The sequence below is a fragment of the Pezoporus flaviventris genome, unplaced genomic scaffold (assembly GCF_033815535.1).
Source record: "Pezoporus flaviventris isolate CSIRO_AGI_PZ_B2104156 unplaced genomic scaffold, CSIRO_AGI_Pfla_v1 ptg000007l, whole genome shotgun sequence".
Classification (NCBI taxonomy): domain Eukaryota; kingdom Metazoa; phylum Chordata; class Aves; order Psittaciformes; family Psittacidae; genus Pezoporus; species Pezoporus flaviventris.
In genome coordinates, this window is record NW_026892555.1 from 76,314,081 (window position 1) to 76,337,298 (window position 23,218).

General features: G+C 42.3%; 1 protein-coding gene across 2 annotated transcripts in view; it reads right to left on the reverse strand.

Annotated features, from left to right (window-relative positions):
* The window catches only part of MYO10 (myosin X), a 159,201-nt gene that overhangs the window by 94,564 nt on the left and 41,419 nt on the right, over positions 1–23,218 (reverse strand). Inside the window, exon 1 of one of the 2 annotated variants that reach the window (XM_061449257.1) lies at positions 8,415–8,630. The exons of the other annotated variant lie outside the window; for it this stretch is intronic. Coding sequence (XP_061305241.1) covers positions 8,415–8,561 — 147 coding nt within the window. The 5' untranslated portion in view covers positions 8,562–8,630. Of the gene's footprint in view, positions 1–8,414; positions 8,631–23,218 lie in introns of those variants that run through there. 2 annotated transcript variants of the gene reach the window in all.

Genomic DNA, 23,218 nt, shown 5'->3' on the forward strand with positions numbered 1-23,218 from the left:
TTAAATGTTTCCTTTCAATTCTCCGGTCAGGATGGCTGTCAGGTTAGGTCATTATTCCTAATGCAAGTAGCGTGCCTAGTTCAGTGTGCTGCAAATATCTGTAAATGAATAGGCAAACCAATTTCTAGTGAATGGACTTTTGAGATGAATTTCTGAAGCTTGCTCCAAACAGACAGTAAAAGCTCTAAAAAAGCCACAATTTAAATACTCAGTCAGAAGGCACTTCCACAAATACGCTCAGAAGAGGTACATGTCCACAACCTAGTTAAACTTTAATGAATATTAATGACACCACTAAAAACTAAACCAATAGCTTTGGAATTCAGATTACCATTTCCTTTTTATTTACATCTTGGCAGCTCATCCTTACAGATATCTGCCTGCACCTCATAGCCGATACTACTCAGCCAATGTACCTGGGTCCCTGATAATGGCACTGTTTCAGTGTGAGAAAGTCAAGTGTGGGGTAATGCAAATACTTTAATGATTTTGAAAACCTTCCAAAAATCTTTTGAAATTTATTTCAATTTATATATCATTTCTATTTATAAAGAAGATGGAAGAAGCGCTGGTGAGCACCAGTGAGAAAAAGAAGCCGAAGCAGCAAGAGTCTGAACACCAGCTGGACTTAATATCAAAGCTCTGTACTCTGATATCCCACCAGTTGACAAAGATGAGCTGTCTGATGATATTTGTTCATCAAAATTGTACCCCAGGCATCCCAAATGCTGGCACAGACCATGGCACTGTTACAGCTGTCACTCACACCAGCACAAAGTGTACTGGGGGATGGCTGAAACAAATCTCGAACAGATGCTGGAAGGCAACAGAGATGTCAACAGGATAGGTGAGCAAAACATCGGAAAGTTCCTATAAATTTGAAGTATCCAAAGCACAATCCCTAACTGTAGGAAAAAGACAGACACCAAGAGATCTGAGCCTTATTTTGTGGTAAACAACCATCATGATGACAGGACAAGCATTTGCACAGGGCAGAGAGATGCTTTGCCCACTCAAACCTACTATTTTCTCTTCTTCAGGCTGGTTCTCATACTTCCACCTCTCACACATTGCTTTCTTGTCTGGGTGAGGAAATGGCTCTGTGAGCTCACTCAAAGATTGGCGTGTGCACTGACTGGCTAGAAAACACACCAACTTTTCATGATGGCTGCCACCCAAATCAGAAAGGGGAAGGACTTCTTCTCCAGTGCTGGAGAGTTACTTTTCCTTTACTTTTAATTCTTACCAGAGCCTCTTAGAGCACCCCTTAGAGTTCCTAAACCCGCTGTAAAACTTGGTCAAAATCATCTAACAAGATCAAAGTCATCAGCCAGGGCAGCAGGATCACATGCACAGACCTCATTTCCTTAAAATGGGCTTTTTACAGTCCTGCTGCTCAAGCCCTGACAGGCCTGTTTTGTTTTATTTCATCTTGATTCATGCCTTTATTAGGACAAAGGCGTGAAAAGGCTACCTTGAACTTTATCATTACTAATTAGACCACCACATCAGGAAATATTGCAGCAGTTGAAATCCTCAGGAAATAGGAACCAAAAGCCATTCTACAAAGTCAGCATGGACAAGAGGAAGACAAACGAGTCTTCTGAACTTAAACAGGAGCCTGTTGGCAGCATACAGGAGTGTCCATCCTCAAGGATCCTGCTAGCATTTCTGGAAGGTCAAGTAAAATACGCAGGAAACTTGGAATAAGATTTAAGACAAACCTAAATGAGAATTCAGCAAAAACTTCTTTCCTCATAAGATAAAAATGGTCCAAGATAACAAACATGTTGAATACATGGAAACCTATAAATTAAACCCTAAAGAGACAGCACACAAAATAAGAACTCTCGAATTTATTATAGAAGTGAAAATTAGAGGTTGAGGTATGAAGGAGCAATGCAAGGGACAACAAGAAAAAGAACAAGCTAAGACAAAACAGCATAAATAGGCTAAACAACAGTAAAGAGCACTTCACTGGGAAAGGAGAACACCACTTCAAAACTGCTCTCCTGTCCCTACTGCTGATGAACACGCTAAAAAGGTACTCAAATGAGGGAGCAACATGAAAAGCTGGGAGGCCCATGCCACCATGTTCCCAGGTAACATGGGAAAAAGCTGTGCAGGCACTACCACGCTCAAAAATAATGTAGGAGGGAACTATCAGATACCCAAATGTTAACAGCTTGCTGAAACTGAGAACCCACACTCGAAGGCTGGAGGAGTGCTGTTGTCTCATTCACATCTGTTCAGAAATCTACAGGATTACTAAATCAATTATGTTCCCTCCATAATTGGGTAAAATTCATCAGCCTTGCTGTGACGGGGACATATCCAGAGCAGTGGTACTCATAGCACTTGCCAGATCTGCTTCAGGACACAATGTCAAGCCCTGAAATCTCTGAGAGCAAGATCCACATTGATACTTTCCAAAAATACCACTCAGATGAGAAAGAAGGACAATTAGAGCAAATGAATTCATCATCTCACAATGAGAACATTAGCACGGGACATGGTACCAAGGAGAAAGAAGTTAGGGGAAAATCCTCAACAGCACACCAGCATGTCCAGGATGTGGGCACAACTGCACTGCACATATGGGACAGATTCCCATGTCACCCTCTGAAACACCGTCCAGATCCCCAGCCACTGCTGCAGGAACTGCCTTCTCTTTGCAGAAAATGCCAGTCAAGACACTCTCTAATGCACTGTATGAACCTGGAGAATTCAGACTGAGATTAAAGTTGAGACTGCAGATGAGCAGTAATTGGGTAATTGGGTTTTTGGCAGTTGCTGTATCATGAAGGGGTTTGCTCTGAAGCAGAAGTGTCATATGTAAATAAATAAATAATTTCATACAGGACTCTACTTGGAAAAATCAACAAACCCTAAATCACATACCAAGTCAAAGACACATAAAGAAAAATGATAGCTTGAACAAGTAAATGCATAGTTTTCACCTTTTCATGAACACTGCTGCATAAGTAGTGCAATATTGTACTCCAAAATGTACAAGTATTTCTTAGGCAAGTCTGTATCTTTATATTTGGTTCAGAAAAGCATTTTTTTGAATGCCATGCAATTTGGAATAACTAGTACTTTACATGAACATATGCTTTTAAAATTGACCAGTGAGCATGTAAAGAAAACAACCCACAAACAAATCAGGAGTTGAGGCACACGACTGCAATTAAATTAATTTCACTGATGCTTTTAAAAGAGCATGAAAACCACCGGCATGAAAATCCTAATATTCCCCACTTCTTTATGTTGAAAATTACATTCTTATCCTATGCAACCAATCCGGCATGAGAAAAAGAAAATAAGTCCTTCAAGCATTTTATTTAAGGGGAGTATCACAAAACAATGTCTAATTAATTTTCTGCACTGACAAATTATCCCACAGCTCAAGATCTAAGAATTATATTTTAACAAAAGATTTAGTTTGTAATACAATTTATTAACACCAGGAAAGAATGACAGAGTGGGCCTTCAACAACAGGAGCACACAATGCTTTCTCTTACAGCATCATTTTCTGACATGATGACAAGTGACAAAAATCCCTACTTGAATAAGGTCATTAAAAGGTAACAAGAGATACCACAACAGCTGAGTCAAGTGAGTTTAGGAGAATGCTGAATTAAGTCTTTAGGTAAAGCATATCAAAAGCCCACACAATTCCCACTTCTTGCAGAAGCCACAAGTCACACTCAGGCCTTCCAGTCTGCTTGGAGCCCATACACAACTGAATCTCTCAGGGGGGTTTTCACAGGAAGGTTTTGGTCTGATGCTGATAATCCATATTGGATGGGAGGAAGGCAGAAGATACTCCAAAAGTCTCCTGATCATCAATTTGGTATTTGAATTACAATAATCTTCATTATCTCAATGACATTCCATGAGATTTTTATTTAAACGCAGAAATAGGCTTGTCTGCATCTTGGAAGCTCTGACCCAAAGTAGATAACTACTGAATCTGCTCTCTGAAAATATGCAAGATTGTCTACCGAGAAGTTTACATATTGTGAGCATTTTAGGGCAGCCCCTTCTACACAGTGACTTGAATACTCACCCCTCCCAAACACAACTCCCAAACAGTGCAGGCTCAGGTCTCTTTCTTTAATTCAAAGATTGAGATTTGGGTTTGAGGAGGGGGTGACAGTGGGCACTGGCTCCTCACCGCTGCTGCCTCCAGACAGGAAGGAGAGGCCTGCCCATGGCCTCGAGCTGGACTATTCCTCGTGGCCATTACCCACCACATGGGCAGCGACTGCCTGAGGCTGTCAGATGCCATCAGCTTCACCATCAGCAACACACGCCAGATGTGATGGTGTCTGACCCCAGCCAAGTCCTGCACGCTGCAGTGCTTGGGAATGGTTACGCAGCTTAGCATGTCCCTCTTCCCAGTGTGGTTGCAATAAATCAAAAAGGGTGGGGCGTTTTGGTAGGGATAACAGAAAAGGGGCAACCAACCTCCCTCCACTGCCCTTCCCTAAGCAAGAAAACTTCTTACAAACCTTAGATGTACCATACAAAGTGCAGGGCCTTACAGAAGATAATAGTGGTATTCTTACATGCAAAATAGAAATATCCAAATCTTGTCACACACTTGATCTAAATTAACTTGTTCAAATCCAGGTAACCAGAGGAGTAATGTAAAACATCACAGTTTAAACATAAAACTAGGTAAGACAGGGAAAGCGAAGGCGAAGAGGTATTGTAAAGAAGTCACCTAAAAGAAAGGTTTACATAAAACAAACAAAACAAAACAAAATCCAAGCAAACTATTTTCAATAATGCCTATTATATTAGCAAACCAACTGCTACAGCATCTGGCCAGACCACAGATACCAGAAAGCAAAGCTATCTGTGACCCAAAAAGTGAAGTCCACAGCCTTCCTGTCATTGCCCCAGGAACTACTCCATGTGAGTTTTTCATAGGGTTACTCCCCACTGCAACGGTGATGCCCACGAAAATCCACACGACACAACAACAACTCCAGAGGACTCAGCTTGAATGTTCAAGACATCAGTCTCCTAAGGCATCTTTTTGCTTACGGTCACTGACCCCACAGCAGAGAGATGATGAGTGCAGCCCACCAAAATATACAGGACTGTACAGAGAAACATCCACTTAAAAATGCCAATTTCTTTCTGTTCTCTGCTGTTGGTCTGAACTGAGGATCATCATTTGTGCTTCCCTCATGTTTAGAAGTTAAAAGAATGCAATAAATCTTACAAAATGTCTTTATACATGAGTCCAAGCAGAAAAAAAGAGGCCTTGGGCTCACATTACAAGCAGTGGAATGCAGCGTTCCAGGGAGAAAAATAAATCAAGACAAGCCCAAGGACCCAGAAATTAAAAACAAAAATAAAAATATAGTAGTTCACTGTTTATTCCTGGAGAGATCTACTGTCTGAGCAGATACTTAACATACAGGACAAGGATGCTCTCTTATAAATCAAAGGCAATTTAAGACCAAATGTAAAGCAGATTAACTACTGACATTTTAAATTCTACAGTTAATCATGACAAGAGTGTGACCCAAGTAATTTTTTGTCTGATAGTTTACTATTTCTCTGTAACAGCTGGCCTTAGACATCCATTCCCTTGTCACAAAACAATCTTTCAGGCAACAAGATAGACCAGGGCCCAAGGCTTGCTTTTATGCCACATAATTTAATCTTTTTCAAAGCAACAAAAAACCCCAAACAAACAAACAAAAAAACCAAACAAACAAACAAAAAACCCAAACAAAACAAAATCTTATCTATTAAACTATGGAGGAAAACAAAATAATTTTATGTAAGGCATTTACTGAGGTAAAAAAAAATAAACGTATTACCAACTAAACTGATAGCGTTACTACTGTGACTAACGCTGGTCTTCAAGCAAATATCCCATACACACATCAACTAAGAATCAGCTTCTTTCCCACTTGTTTTGTAAAATTCCTATCCATTTACCCTGGGAATCACCCCACTCCCTAACCTCCCTTCACAGTCAGATCTTAATCTTGACCTCTAGTGCAAAATGTCCACTTTGCACATTACTATATCCACAAAATCAGTTGAGCAACACCCAACCCATAAATTTCCTCTATTTCATCTTTACTTTCTGCTCACTTGGGTTCCTGCCATTTTCTGTCTTCGTTCCTCTTCCTACCAATCAAACCACTTCCAAACCCTTCCTCTCAGTCCCCCTAATTCTTTTCAGACCTGTCGGAGCCTGAGACATCTGGATCAGGAGCTACTCCCAGGTTCAAGTGCTGGGAGCCCATCCTGGTGCCTTTCCCCATCCTCTCCCCCACCTCCAGCAGCTACAGCACCAGTGATGGCTTGCAGCAGCTCCCCTGAATGGCTTTCTTACTACAACTTGCAGACTGTCACACTCATGCAGAATACCCCTCTTTGCTCCCATGCTCTGCAGCATGGGGAAGCATGCTGCCAGGAGGGCAATCCTGGTCATCACAGCAGCAGATCTTAGCAAACCCAGTAAATCGCACATCTTTGTTGTTTCCCTGTGCACTGACCACTATCAATAACCTTGATCTTGTCTGATCAAGACTTCTCACCTAACGCCTATTCCACAAGAAGTATCTCAAAACAGTTTATTCCACATACCAGCCTGTTTCCGTTGATAGACAAGCTCTACCATCAAGTACAAACAGGCTTCCAATTACAGGTTCAATGCTTATGACCCTTCAATTGGAGTAGCCTACACAGGCAATAAGGAAATTTAATTCAAATTAAACACATCAATTTTACCCAGATTATACTATAGTAAGCCTCTAAGCAGTCCTTGCTAATTCTTACAAGTAAAAATAGAAGTGCGTCTTTTACTTTCTCTGCAAGCAGCCTTGTATGACTTACAGTTATACATTGCCTGAAGACACCACAAAGCTCAATTTTTAAGAAGCCTTCCTACAACTACTGTGACTATAGCATTGCAGAAAACATGAAACATTCCCAGTATGTCACACCAGCACTTGCTTCACCACAGCAAAGTGCTCCTTTCTCTTCATGAACCAGGAAGTGGAGGGGCTGCAGCTGCCCAGGCTCTTCCAGAACGCTGGACTGAGTGGAGCAGCCTAAGGGCAGGACACAGGAGATGTAAACCAAGATGGGCATTCAGCTCCCTGCCAGGCAGAGGCTGAGTCTCACCAGCTTAGACCACACAGCAAGGCAAGGGAAGACCTCCAACCTGGACTGCAAGATGAAGCAGACAGCAGATTCTGGTACATAGGAGAGGAACTGAAGAAGCTCTGGGCCCATATTCCCTATGGGTTCAATCCTCCACCTGGGACACCCCATCAAAGGCACCCCAAAGTCAGTGTTACTGTAGGCAGCACCCAGCAAACAGGTGTAATGGCAATACTCCTTTTTGCATTATAACCTTAACTAGCTCCAGGGACAAGAGGGGTGAGGACTGATGGTTTCATCTTCTCAGAAGGAAGACCAAAATACTAAAACCCCCACAAAACCTCCCTCACCCCTTATCCACCATTTGCCATACCATGGAAAGTCCATCTATGGACACTGTCAGGCACCGAAAGATTACCTTGACTGACAAAATCAGTTAGAGCTCAAGAGAGACTCTCGATTTCAAACTCATATTTATTCAATGATTCATGTAAGATAAACAATGACTATCTGCAATGGAATGAACAAGACTGAATTTGAACAAAATGCCCTGCTATCAAGAACTGGAACAACTCTGTTCAATAAGCAGCTTATGAATCATACCAGCTTTTCAGGTATGAAGCAATCTCAATAGGTCTCTTTTTCGTCTCTATAAAAGAACAAAGAACAACGTTGCAGGTAGTTGACTGGACTGCCTCTGAGTCTAGAACAGGAGCACCCTGTGTGCAGTGCTGCAGTAATGAAATCAGAGGCAATGCTTATGTGGGAGCTGGGGCTTTGAGGGGCCATTCCTGCAGAGCAAGCCTTGTCCTGAATGAAAGCTCACCAGAGAAGGAGATACTCTGACGACGCCCTGTGGGATGCCAAACAAAACCTGAGCAAAACCTGTTGCGAGCCTTTTGGCCTCATTCCTCTATCTTCCTCTAAGCCCAGCACTTCCTACAAAGCAACCCTGCCCATGGTCTGCATGTGCAGATGGTGCCCAAACCCTGCAGAGAGGCACACACAGGGGGACATGGGGACTGCCCAGGGAGATGCTGCTGGACAGGGAACTCTTTTTGGGAAGGTTTGTGGCACTTATCACCACCATGCTATTACCCAAACCAAGGAGACGGGCCACAGCATCAGCTATAAAGGCTGAAAGGTGATTGCAGCATCACTGTGCAAGTTGTTCCCTTTCTCAGGGGGGCTGAGGAACTCCCTCAGCAAGGGTACTGCAAAGGGCTGGGGGGGGGAGAAAAAGGAAACAGCCAAAAGAAAGGGTTTTTACACAGAAGCAGATGGTCTTACTGGCAAATTTCAGTGATCTGAGGCAACACAGGGCTTGGGTTTCCATCACTCCTCCTGCCAGGTAACATACAGCCCCTCTGCTCCAGTCAGTCACAGCTAGACACCACAGTTTTAGCTCCAGCTTCATGGTTTGGTCACCCAGTGCTGGCTGGGTGTTGAGCACTCCAGCAGGCTCCAGCACTGGGACTTGCCATGAGCTAGCCAACATGGCCAGGAGCCAGGCTGGAGAAGGGCTGGTGGGAGCAGTGCATGGCTATCAGCCACAGAAGCCAGAGTGCTCCTACGGCAATGCCCAGTCAGAAGGGCCTCGGAGGTCTCGATACCCACAACCACCTCCATCCTGAAAGCCATTACCCATAGAAGCTTGAGCAATAGCCTGCAAAGACCTGGATCCCTCACACCTTCTCCTGCACACCTTAGGCCACTGGCAAGAGAGCAAAGCATGGCTCTACTCCAGGGCTTTCCATCACCAACTCTGCCTCTGTGTTCCCACTACAAACCTCCCCTATTTGCTCTCATCTCTCCTCCCTATCCCTCCTTCACCTCCTGGCACCCTCCCTTGCCCACCACTGATGGCGTTTTGAAATCATCCTTGAGGGACTCATTTCCAAGACCCTTTGAGGCCACTCTGATGAAAATTCAGATAGGGGTCTACTATCATCTTTGCTTGTTTAAAAACCCCAGTATTTTATTTTTAGGTTTTTTTTGCCTTTATGTTGCAAGGATAAAAATATCTGAATACAGGAGATCAATATAAAGCTCTGTATGAGTTTACAGGGATTATAGAATCATAGCATATTTCATGTTGGAAAGGACCCATAAGGATCATGCAGCCCAACTCTGTGCTCTTCTGACAACTACCTAAACTAAACTGTATGACTAACAGCATTGTCCAGATGCTCCTTGAACTCTGCAGGTTTGGTGCCATGACTTTCACTGAGGAGCCTGTTTCCAGCGACTGACCAGCCTCTCAGTGAAAAACCTTTTCCTAATGTCTGAATTTCCACTGACGCAGCTTCATTCCATTTCCGATCCTGAAAGCATAAGTCCCAATTGAAGTATGAACCCTGGTCCCTGGCTTGAACAGCAGTCCCTTGCTTACTCATCTCATTTTTAAAGAACCAGAGGAACTCTTCATTAAGCCAGTGTTTCCTACCTGCTGTTCCTGCAGGCTGCCTGCAGTGTGAGGTTTTGACACAGTTATACTGCTGGCAAGACAGACAAGACATTTTATTTACAGCTCAAAGCTTCTTCACTGAAGTAGTCTTTTAATGAGGTAACTGTCTATTAAAATCCCCTTTCCCCAAAACTTGTAGGTGGATAAGGGTAACTTACATGGAGGGGTAAGAGGTAGAAAAGGGAGGAACCGAAGCCCCGAGTACAGTACGTTCCTAAGGACATCTATTTATGAAAACAAAAATATACATGATGACACATAACATGCCATAGAGAATGCTCAAAGCAGAATTATGGGCAGGTGAACACAAAACCCTGGACATCTCCCGAACCCCAAGCATACAGTACAGTTTCCATGGTAGCTTTGTTAACAAGACTATGCTGTTTCAAAGAGTTTTTATCATGTGTGCTGATCTCAGAACAATTTATCAGCCTTTCAGGAAAGGGCTACCTGAGGAGAAACAGTAGGGACACTCCCTCTGTCACTACAGCCATTAATTCAGCTAACCAGCAACTGGGAATTTTTCCAGCTCTGACTGAAAGTAACTGGAGAATGACCTTAACAACAGGGGGAAGGAGTGATTTTCCTTACCTACACATGTGGTTCTGACACGCAGAAGAAAACTTATAATGTAGGCAGCAACAGACCAGCCCTCAGCAGGTCTCCAAAGCTGCCTTTCAACCTACTCAAGTTAGCACTGGGACCCACAACAGCACCATTTCCCTTGCCTGAGAATGCACAAATATCAACAAAATTTTTTGGCCAACATGGAAGCACTGTCAGATTGAAACTGCAGGCAGTTTATCCACACTCAGGATTAGCCAGTGCCATTTGTGTGGCACGCGAAACCTGCATGAGCATTGGCAGGAGTAGCATAGTCTAGGGAAAGAAGATGTTTTAGCCATATTTCATAGTCTAGGATAGAGCTAAATCTCAGCTGGCTCCATACAGCACAAGTATGGTTTCCTTCAATCAAAGTGTGTGAACCAGGACCGCAGTACATGCGGTCCAGAGACATGGAACAGTCCATATGTGGAACTAGCCTGTCTGAATCATTCACTCTGCTTCACTGCAGATCTCCCTGCGCCAGCAGGAAAGTTTACTATAGCCCATGGCACTGCAAAAAGGGAACAAGAAGGCCATGACAGAAGGCTTCACGCAGCATGCAGAAGGCTTCACGCAGCATGCTGGAAGGATTCACTGGCTTTACCACAACACAATACAGATTAATAGAAGCAGCTCAGCTTCAGCTCTGCACCCCAGTAAACCTTTCTAAAGACTGAGACACTGAACCTCAACATCCTTGTCTACAGTGCTGTCTCTGTGGATAGATAGGGCTGTGCTGCTTTTCCCTGCCTATCCTGCGTGAACTTGGGGTGTCTCACATTTCTATTTCTCCCAGAAGATGAGGAGCTGGCTGTAAACCAGATTTGCAGCTTCAATGTAGAAATAAAGAGCAGTTGTCCCAGCTACCATATGCTGGAAAGGAACCTGCCAGTGTATTATTATATTGCAGGGATGCCTGCCCAAGTCTGCAAATCCTTTGAAATAATAATTCTGCAATAAACCCTCCCGAAGGGCACTGCTCTAGCATGCCCTGCTAGCAGGACCGTGACACAGGACTCTGTGTTCAGAGGGAAGGAGGCAAGGCACCCTGCCTTCCTGCCAGCAAACCACCACTGGCCGCTGCACCAACCATGTGTACAGCATCCACCCATCCCAGGAGGGCTGGGGTTCCTGGTTAACATTGCTCAGGAGACTTGGCAGAAATAGTACAACAGGTGAAAGGGTACAAAAAGCTGGGATAATTCAGAATTTCTATGCAGCAAGCAAAAAGGTCAGGGTTTTCTAATAGTATATCCTGACAGGTCAACTATTCAAAGAGGTTTCATCATCAAAAAGCTGCATAAATATTATTTTCAGAGAGCACAAAGCCATCTTAAAGACTCACATTTTGCCCTTAGAGTCTTGTTTTTCTCCAGGATTAGTGTGTGTTAGGCAACAGCAGCAGGCTCCAGCAAACATGCTCCTGGAGAAGCGCTGCTGGTCAGTTAGTATTGCTACACACTTCAGCCTGCTGCAGCAGGGCTTTGTTTCACTCTCTTCAACCGCAAGGGTGTCCTAAAACGCTACCAAGGCATTTTGGTAGCTGTGGCACAATGCAAAGGTTACAGCTGCCAGGCACTCAGGGCTCTCATGTTTGCATGGTACTCTCACAAGGCGCCCACCGACACGTCTCATTAGGCTGAACTGCCGCAGAGAGCCACAGTCGTTGTCAGTGAGGAAATCTGAAACTTCTTAGGCTAGTGTAATTGGGACTGGCTCTCTGCTCCCCCTTCCCCAGAACTGTTAGCTGCAGCAGGAGGAGAGCATGCTGCAAGAAAGTACAAAACAGGTTTGGACAAGCATGAAACAAAGCTGCATGTATCTCAAGATAGCAGCTGAGGCGGTTAAGCATCTTTCATTACAACCGTGAAACCCACATCCACGCCCTGAGAGCCCAACCAGCTCAAGTCAGAGGGTTCTGATGGCCACATGCCAGCCTTCAGCAAGTCAGAGGAGCCAAACTGCTAGAGACAATCTATGGTATCTTCAGGTTTTCCTGTTGGAACTCCAGGGTTTTTTTCAGCTCTTTGGTTCACTTTTTAGGGGGGGACACCACAAAATGAAGTTTTCCAGACCTCCTCTGCTCTGGTTTAAGATCAACAAAACCAGTTGAATGCTGCACAATCATTCTATCATCATGAAATCATGGTGAAGAGAAAGGGAATTAGGGGAGTAAACAGAAGAGAGGAAAAAAAAAAAAAACACAAAGCCAGGCATATCCAATCCATAAATAAATGACCCTACTGTACCTTCTTTTGCAAAGGTGAAGAAATAAGGGGGATGGCAGACTTTAAATGGTAAACTCACTGAAATTTCAGATTTTTTTGTGTATTTCTCTGGACTGCAAACCCACATGCAACTTTAATTTGTAAGAAAATACTGTAGTGGGTATGAATGGATACTTATTCCCACTCCAAAATCATTACATTTATACTGGGGAAAAGAGAAGCTGCTTAGTTACAAGCAGCAGACCACAGTTGTCTTAATTGCACTGAACAGGAGCATTAGTCAGACTGATTACATAGTCAGACACTAATCACTTACGTTCTCTCAAATGCATGCTAGTAAATTTGATTATTACTCAAATAGAGTATACATTGTTCAGTATGTCAGAGTGAGCTCTTTCTTTGATTGAAAGCTTTGTAGGGAAAAAAAATCTACCTCTTTGCTATAAAGTTTTACAGTGTCTGGCACAAAGACAAAGACCTCTTGGAGATACTGAACTACCAATATGAAAACATGACTACATTTTAATATGTCTGGTTTTGGGGAAAACAATCTTATATTCTTTTTCCTTGGTTCTATTACAAGGAGCATGAATAAATATACCAGCCCCAGGAGCCATAAGAATTCACAGAACAGCTTAAAAAATAGCATTTCTTCTGTCTGTCATAGAGTTACAACAAGTTCCGATTTTTACACCTTTGAGATAACAACGCATGAATTACTGTTCAATTTCTGTTACCATGCAAGTAAGAATCTCTTTTCATTGCACGTGTGAAAAGCCTGTGGATATTAAATATAAAACCTTATTTTTTTTTTTTAAAAAGGACTGGTAGAAGGTTTGAATATGCCCAGTATTGCTCATACTTTGCAGTAGACTTCTTTTAAGGAAAAAGGCAAGTAAGTGGCACTGCTAGAACTTGTTGAGGAGACTAGAGCACCATCACTCACTGCAGGGCATGAATCCACAGGTATGGGCAGATGAAGTGGTCAAGAGATGTAATATCTTTCAAAGCCACGTCATAAGTCTCATTGTATGGTACGGATATTGCTTTAATACATGTGAGAACATGCATTATATACAGATAAGGAACAGAACTTGCTCTTGGCTGTAAAAGTTTGACAGAGCTGTTCTATAAGCTACTCCCATAAAATCAACATATAAACTACTTGGTCTGCATTTGAACTATGAACCTCCTGACTGTATGTGTATGTTGGAGAAACCCAATTACGATTGATTCCCATAATACAAGCAGCGAGCGATTCATAGCACCTTCCCCCCCATACCTCACCCTCAAATATGGACAGTGCTTCTTCAGCAGTCATGTCAGAATTATAAAGGAGACAGACAAGGAAGATGTCTTATATTCAGAGAATTACTTGGCAGCCTTACATACAACTTTAACATTTATAGGCCTGGAAAGAAAAACCCAACCTTTCCGTGCAAAGAAAAATACACCAGTATTTATCTGGCTCTGTAAGGATACTGTTGTTTGCTTTTGAATTTACTTTGACAAACCTCAAGCACATGATGCTGTAAAAGCTCTGGTTTATATTCTCTAAAATGAGGGTTAGATATAAGTTCAACAGGAAATATGGTGAGATTACCCTCACATGTTACTAAAAACCAATTAGAAGAAAGAGATTAAAATCAGACCACCTTTTCTGATTGCTTGCATGGACAGAAATGTTGTGAAGGGTATATGGACTGCCAATCTTGTGTATTAGTGAATAGTGCTGCCCTCTATTTAACCTTCCCAGGCTACTCTTAACTATCCAAACAGGTCTATTTTACTGTGCTTTTTGATAAATATCATATCTTAAAATGCAGCTTCAGAGATCAGTGAGGAAGACCCATTACCAGCTGATGGGTATATTTATGCAAACCTGTTGCAGTACATCAAACAAGATATAATTTTGAAAAAATTATCCTACAGAACAAACAGCATCACATTAGAAGAAAAAGGATGCATGAAGTAACCATTTTGTTTAGCTAGCCAGGGCCTGAGTTAATGTCACCTTACCCTGTATTTGCGCAATGTGATTCAAGCAGTTTCTCTGCTCTCTTCTGTCTCACCTATGCATGCTTCAGAACTGAGATTTAGGCTTAGAGGCAAAATCCAGTCACTTAATTCCACACATAAACTCTCTCCTGCTCTGAGAACATGATGATTTCTGTTACAGTAGCTTCGACCTGGCAGATTAAATCAGAAGTTTCTAGAAACAGGGGCATGTTTCCATTCTACAGCCTCTCCCTTAAGCTAGAGAGACCATTGTGATTTTTTTAATCTGAGCAGCTGTGTAACATAGAAAATACATACCTAAATTCATTTTCTATTTAGCAAAGTCTCAGCTCTGAAGTACTTCAAATCTTTCTCCTTCCCTTTAAAATATCATGAATTTACTATCCTCTGTTTGGATACTGCCTTTTGTTAGGCACAATACTGACTTAAACTAGTAGTAGAAACTTTTCTGCAGGCACAGGCATGTCTTGTACAAGATTTATGGCTCCCAACTCTCATCTGACTGATTTTTAAAAGCCTGAGCTTAAGGATGTTCTGTGTGGTACCCAGCCTCACTTGTCCTTATCCCAGAGCCATTGAACCCATGGCACCAATAATATACCATAGTATACACTGCAGCAAAATCCACTATCAGTGATGTAGAAAGTAAAGATCATAGGATGGACATACATGGACAATTACATAAAGCTGGTGGTACAGAGCTAATACAGAGTTTGAGTGCAGCCATAGGAGTACAGTTCTGCTTACTACCAAGGTAATCGCAAACACATCCTCAGCAGTAAAGAAATAATTTCAGTAAGCTGCAAATGACCAAAGTACCTCTGCAGGCACAGCAGTGCAAAACTGGCTCCCTCTACACCAGCACACGGAGCACCGGTGGACTCTAAAAAAGACAGCGTTTCTCCTCAAAACTCAAGTGCTCTGGATTGAAGGACAGACTTGTGCTTTCAAATAAGTGTTTTGGCTCACCTCAGATACAACAGAAAGGTGGAAAAGGAAATAATTTGCATTCCATTAGTAGGGCTTCTATACACAAACATCTCCAACAAGTATTTTATTTGTAGTCACTGTATTGCCACAAACACTACCTAGAGGTATGAAACTGAGGTGTAACAAGCCAATTCAACAGAGGGTCATACTTCCCATTAAACGAGAAAGCAATAGCAATCAGAGTTGCAATCCCAACTATCATCTCAACACAGTTGATAAAAATAAGTAAGATGACATGACAAATCAGTCATGCAGTATGGAGCTGACTCACCACCAGGTGATTCATAACTAAGCCAACTGCAAAATATGAAAAATGCTGTGATCCTACAAAAAAAAGCTTTAACATTTGTACTGCAAGCTCTTTCATTGTCAAAACACACAGCTGCACACCAGCACTAAAGCCAGATTTTTACACCATGCCAAAATGTATAAGAAGTGTTTAAACCACAAAAGAGATTATTTTCCTGAAAGAGTCCACTGAATATATTCCTTCCTTTCAGCTTAATAGAACTCTTACAAACTAAATAAAAGATTCATTATTTAGCTGTCATTCTGCATTACCACAGCTTCATATACCAACTTTATACTGGTATCTTCACGCATTTTTCTGTGAACATCTACATGGACAAACAAGATACAGGTGACCAGACAAAGTATGCAAAGACCTCTAACAGTCAGCTGTTCCACAGAAGTTCAGCGCCAGTGAGGAATGACCCAATGCCTCATTTAGATCAAGACAGGTAGGTATAAGAAAATCATACTTGTTTCTGGTATGGTTTGAAAATTGATCTCTATTAAGTTACTCTCATGAGACCCCAGTATTGTAAAGAATATAAAAACTACTGTTATATTGGAAGTGCTCAATTCTGGGATTCACTCATCTGAAAAGCTCAGTTAACCCAACAAATCTGCTGATACGGCCATCATAAAACCTTGCATGCCTAGCAGATGCAATGAAAACACACATTCTTGTGCTTCTATGCATAAATACTACTATCCTATGGGAAGAAAAAAAAACCAACAACACTCCAGAGGAGCATGCCTTTAGAATGGCCATAACTGCACGGGCATAAATGTGAGTTTCCAATCTAGTAAATTAAAAGACAATCCCCATGATTTTACTTTAGCCAGATTCCTCTGCAGCTAAAAAATTCAGAGAAGGAAATGGATTGAAAAAGAGAAAGAAGGCTTAAACTCAGGTGCAGGAAAGTTAAGCACAAATCTCAATATGAAATACTGAGCAATCGTAAGCTGCTAGGAAAAGCCTTAGGATCCCTAAAAACAAGCTATGCAGGTTCCCATTGTTATCTAAATTAGAGCACCTGATTTCAATTACCATTATTTACAGGTTTTGATTTAAACGATCTGCCCAAGACCAAAATCAGTACCCTCACTGGTTGTTGCACAAACATGGAGAATTCCCACCCCACCACGAGCCCATGTCCATCAAAACACTGCTTCACATTCCCAGGTAGGGAGACACAACACATGTAGTTCAGGTTCCAGAGAAGGAAGCCTGTTGGTGAGGGGAAGGTTTAACCTAGACTAGCAGGAGAGAACAAGTCAAAGAAAGCACATGCCAGGCACACAACTCATCAACTGGATTAAGTCAGATGACAAAGTTGGAAAAGCACTCATTTTGATCCCCTCTATCTCCTCCAGCTCAGAGCAAGGTAACTCAAGCACCCAGATATACTGGGTTCCTGACAGAGTGTATGCAAGCACTAGTCTCCAAAACAATCCACTTGTCAACACCAGAGGCTTTTCCTGTTAAGACAGGTCTGCACTAGATCCTGCTGATGCAGCCCTGTGAATCACAAATACAAGAGTTTTCCTAGCAGAGGACCTTGACCTCAGCATGATTACACTGATGGTGATTTTTCAGTGAATTTTCTTCTGTTCACAGGGCTACTGGGGTTACTTGTTCCGGGGTTAGCAGGCAGTCCCCACAGCTGGAAGTACTAGCACATCTGCCAAACTTTTTCCAGGCCCCTTGGAGCACAGTTCAATCCAATTAAAACATGCGCAAAAGTAATACAACTCAAAAACTATTCCCTCGGTGCTGTGGGGTCCAGCAATCCAAAGGACTCTACTACATGTGCCAGCAACTGATATCAAACCGTTTCCAACAAAGTTGTTTCAGCTGTTAGTGAAACCACTTGACCTTTTTCCACGTGCACCTGAGATGCTTGGACCTAAATGGGACTTTTCTGCCCTGTTGCAAAGGAAATGAGAATGGCCTTGCCCCCACAAAACTCAGCACTTAACTGAAAGCATGTTCTTCTACTGACACAACTGCACCACTGCAGTCAAGCCACTCTGCTACAGCAGCTAGAGTTACAGCACCATCTATGCCCACACAGATATTTTCATTTTGACTTTGCACAAACCACTTCCTAGAAAGTGAAAGATAAAACTGCTGGGAAGAAAAGGAGGGGTAAAGGCTGGGATATCAAAATAAAACACTAATGTCAGACTTCGCATCACTGTAGCCAAAACATTCATAGCCACAATCTGGCTTACAGATATGCCTATGGTGCTCAGCAGTTACTCTGTAAAACATCCCTCCAAAGGCGGTACTTGCATTTGCCAGCAGCTGTCTTTTCAGCAGAGAACCAAAGAAACAGGTATATCTCCCTCAGACATGTAGACCCTCTGCACAGAGTAACAAGAACACGGACATGTGTTTAGCTATTTGATTTGGTGAGAAAAACAAGATCATTTCCAAGCAATAATGCCAAATATGAATTAGCATGCAAAGCTTCATCAACTTGGTGATCTGAAAGATGTTTTGAACCATAAAAGAGACATCCCCCTGAAGCATGACACCACAAGCAGATGCCTCAAATAGGATACTGACCACAGGGAAGGCAGGCTTCATAGTTCAAGGTATCGAAGCATGCACACAGCAAACTGACACACAGGAAGGGTGTGGACAGGCTCTCAAGACACAAGGGAGTTTTAAAAGTTAGTAAGACACTGCCATCTCTGGATAAAGATAACAGAAGATAAAGCTGCTCAGACAAGTCCAAGCAAGCACTCCCCACAACTGCTGCTCGATCGCAAGGCGAAGAAGCACATTCAGATCAGCAACCAGCAAGAGGGAAGAGGCAGTCAGTAGCACAGATTCTGGCTACTCCAGCTGCCACACTCCACAAGCTCACATCAGATACACAGCTTTCACCCCGGCTAGATCCAGCCCGCAGAGATGGCAATGACAGTCTCTCTGGCTAAACCCAACACACTCACATGGAAACACAGCACAGGTACTGCCTAGGGAACTGCTGCATACATGGCTGCTAAACTTACTGGGAGCTAAAAAGTTCCTCTCGGTTTGTTATGGGGTGTATTCGTTAGTATTTTCTGTTACGGAAAATGCTTTCACTCCCATGATTTTAGTCCTGTTTCTGACTAAGTTTCTGACAGTAAGAAAAGCTGTAATGCTTCTTAAGCAGAAGCAAAGAGCACAGTTTGGAGATGGCTTGGGCATTTTTTTCCTTTTGACCCACAGACCTATTTTCAAACACAAAGGAAGAAATGAATAACAAGCCTTTTAATAACTAAATTTCTAGTCCCAGAAACCATGAGCTCAGAGACCAAACTTCAGACACTTACCACCACCGTGTAGCTCAAAATACTTGTAACTGATTCAAGGTCTTTTAAAAGAGAGTTCAGACTCCATTTGTACTCAACAGTACGAGCTGGCTTTTCTTCCAAGCCTGTTCACAAACCTGTTGTTCAATAATGAGCTTTCAAAACTATGTCTAATAGTAAAATTCATTGCTCCCTTTATACTCACCTCATTATCCCAGCCTCTTGCTGTGCTTGCTCCTTTTAACGGATGGAGCAAGTATTAGCTTGATTTCCTACCACACATCAAGTTTTCAGCTGAGCTTGGCAATATACATTTCTAACAACTGATAAGATCTCTATTAATTTACTATTAAATGCATAAAGCTAGATTTTATTTTGCCTTGCATCTGACAGATAACAAGAACATACCTTACTTTCCTGACATGCTGTATGTAAGTTTTGCATGCAGACACGACTGATAAGAGGAATTCAAACCAAGGCCAAAACTCAGTGATCATAAAAGAAGTGAAATTAAAATATCCATTTGCATCCATATGTAGAGGAAAAAAAATAAATTTGTTTTTCCTTTTTTTTGTTTTTCCTTTTTTCCCCAAGAAAGAAGCACTCCAGGAATACTCCAGTCAATGCGTAAGAAAAGTTTTAATACATTGTCCTGGGTTCAGCAGTAGCAGTCATTTTTCTCCTTCTTGGTAGCTGGTGCAGTGCAGTGTTTTGACTTTCGGCCTGGGAACAGAGCTGATAACAAGGAGGTTTTTGTTTGGCCAAGGACTTTGCGAGCCTCATGCTCTGCCAGGGAGGAGGGGAAGCCAGGAGGAAGCAGAGACAGGACACCTGACCTAAACTGACCAAAGAGGTATTCCATACCACAGCACGTCATGCCCAGGAGGTAACTGAGAGTCACCTGGAAGGGCTGGGAGACTGCAGGGTTGGAGGAGGTATCGGTCAGTGCTTGGTCGGGCTCGGGGGGGGGGGGGGCAAGTTATTGGTCGGCTGGGGGTGAGGTGATGTATTCTCTTCCCTTGTTATTTCCTTTATCATTATTATCATTGGTGGTAGCAGTAGTGATTTGTGTTATACCTTAGTTACTAAACTGTTCTTATCTCAACCCGTGGGAGTTGCATTCTTTTCGATTCTCTTCTCCGTCCCTTCGGGAGTAGGGGGAGGGCAAGAAGAGGGGGGGACAGCGAGTGAAGGAGCTCTGCCTGGTTTTAAACCACAAGACACATGAAGCTACCATTATTTTGATGAGAAAATTAACTTAAAACCCAAGCCCATAAAATACTGCCTGCTGAGAAAAACAAAGAAAATAAAAAATTCAGTTAAAAATAATGTCATTGCTAAATTTCACAGATTATATTCCTAAGACCTTGCACATTCAGAGAGAGCCAGGTGCGAATTCTGGAGAAGCAGCATGTGTCACTACTCTGCAGAAGACATTAAGCAGCAGTAGCTGATGCACACATCTGCTTGTATTAAGTAACGTATTTTTAAGCACCCAAATATTTTTAAAGAGTGAAAAAAAAAGCAACACAATTATTTTCAGAATCCCTCCCTACTGCAAAGACAAGTTTGAGCCTATCAATACCAATCAACCTCGCTTTAAATAAGCATAACATTCCCCAGAAAATTGGTTATTGAAATTAGCTGTGTGGCAGGGGATAAGTCTGGTTTATTTGCTGCAGTAATTTGCAAAGGCAAAGCTGTATGCTGGAACTCTTAGACAAAGTACTGGAGTCAGCAGGACCTGAGGTTCTAGTCAACCAGCATCTGACCTTGAAGAAGTCCATCACCTCATCATAAATCTGTCATCCCAGCTGTGAAGCTGGATGAAGGCAGGACTTCCCTGCAAACTGCATGCTGCGTCTAGTTTGGCCTTTCGTTAAATAAATATAACGCCCCCTCAAAACAAAACCAAAGAGCTAAACAATGTGTTGGGGATTTTTATACACAAAGCACTTTGTACTGTACAAAAATGATGTACTTTACTAAGTGGGAGGGAAATAGATGTAAATATTTACACATGAGCTGCAAAGAGCTGTTACTCCAGGGATGCGTATGCTGGTAGCTATATAATTCAAGAACTGCATCCGTGTGCTGAGGGTGCCTTCACTAGACAGAAATAATGTTCTAGTCTCCAGAAAGCATGCACTGTGCTAAGAAGGGTAAAGAAAAAAGCCTGACATTAAGGGGACAGTTCCTGCCAGACTGGAAATTAAATTCGCTTCAAACAAAATAGAGATTCAACAAAGCTACGAGTGCTCGGAGCCTAATTACAGGAGTACTAACTGCTAAGTTAGTGTCCAAATTTCTTTTTTTTTTCCCCTTCATTTTTCCATCATCTCACAAACTCTTCCAAACAGGCAAGTGTATTTTTGGACTGGTAAGTAAGACTGGAAGCACAGAAAGCAGCTATTTCTCCTTATGCAATATATGCTTGGTCCTTGCCTCCCAAGAAGAAAAGTTCAAGCAAAGATCAGGATAAGAAGGGTCACCTCAGCCAGTATCTTGTCTGTTTCAGTTGTGCCCTGGTGCAAGCGCAGGACCTACTACTTCACATCCCTCCATAACTGAGCTCCTATGGAAGTTACAGGACTTTGTATTTAGACTGACACTTCTACTATGGTATTTACATAGGTGACACAAGTCCAGAAAAATGGATTTAAAATCTGTGCTATGTATGAGAATGAATTTGACTTGGTTCCTTTACACATGGCAAACCCTGACTCATAGGTTAACAGCTCAAGACTGCAACTTAAAAGTGATGAAAAAATCTGGAACCAGGTTCTAAAGCCTTCCTTACAAGTTAATTTCATCGCCATTATAAAAATAAATCTGTCAATTCAGAAACTTCTCAAGAGAAGCAGCTACTGTTTTCCATTGCTATTACTTAGAGGTGATCCTGTTTTACAAGCATCACTGTGGTAATGTTTGCCCCTAGTTTGCTAATCAGTTGCCCATTTCTAATCAGCCATTTCTTTCCATTTTCATACACAGAGGAAGCACTGCTTGTAACTGCAACCCTGAACCACATCTGATAAGCTGCTTAGTATTTACATAACGTCCACACTGAAACTGGCAAGTACATCACATTGCACACAGGTTAAAGGACATACAAAGAAATGAATGACTCCAGAGCAGCTTCAGCAACTCTGAATCTTCATCTACTTCAAGCTGCCTAATCTGCTCGAAGGACATCAAGTACAGAAAACAGTTTGTCTGCCTTGCGGAGAGTCAGATTTAAGGATTTTGCATTCAAACAGCACCGACTCAAGTAGCAATGTTCAAGGACTTTCCCAAGCGAGACTGCCGAGCTTATCAACAGCACAAGGTGAATACTGCCCTACCTAACCACGTTTAATTTGGCCAAGGCTTGGGATTTTATTTTAATCTAGCACCAGTGTGACATTATAACTGAAAAAAAAAAAAAAAAAAAAAAATCAAGCCTTCACTTAGAAAAAAATCTGTCCAGGATTTCTTCTATAGAAATAGCCATGTATGTGATGCAAAGTAGGCACGTTTTAAGTCCAGCAACTTTGGGAAGCAATGCACATACACATCTGTGAGAGCACCTGCACACACATTTCCTCACTTCATCATCTACATACAGAACACAGACATGAGTTAATACTTTCAAGAAAAGCTGTATCAACCTATTAGAGGCATTCAAATACTGCATTGCATTGCAATAGCTCTGCTCCTTTCTGAAAGCATTTGAACAAATGCATTTGATACATATATGTGAGTATGTTTGGGATTAACAGGTATCAGCAGCTCATTCAGAGTAACTGAATACAGCAGTGTCTGGTCTGATCTGTTAACACCCTCCTACATCTGGAATACAAGGCAAGCATTTTAAAAAATGCCCAGAGAAAGAACCCAGAAGAAAACAGAAGGTGATGCTTCTTGGCCTCCCCTTTGCCTTCTGCACAGGTTTTGGTGGATGCAGCCCCTGCCCACCTCAAGGGCTCTGTTCGTGTATAAACTCAGTGCAGCAGTCATATACTCCATAGACGTACATGCCCAAATGCTGGGCTTAACTAGGCCGTTGTCACGCTTCTTTTGCTTTCCTGATAGTGCAGAAACACTGCTCTCTCTTCCCCCCTGCAGAGGACATGTGAAAAACATTAACAGATCTCAAATGCCTAGCAGACCTTGAAGTATCCTTGTCAG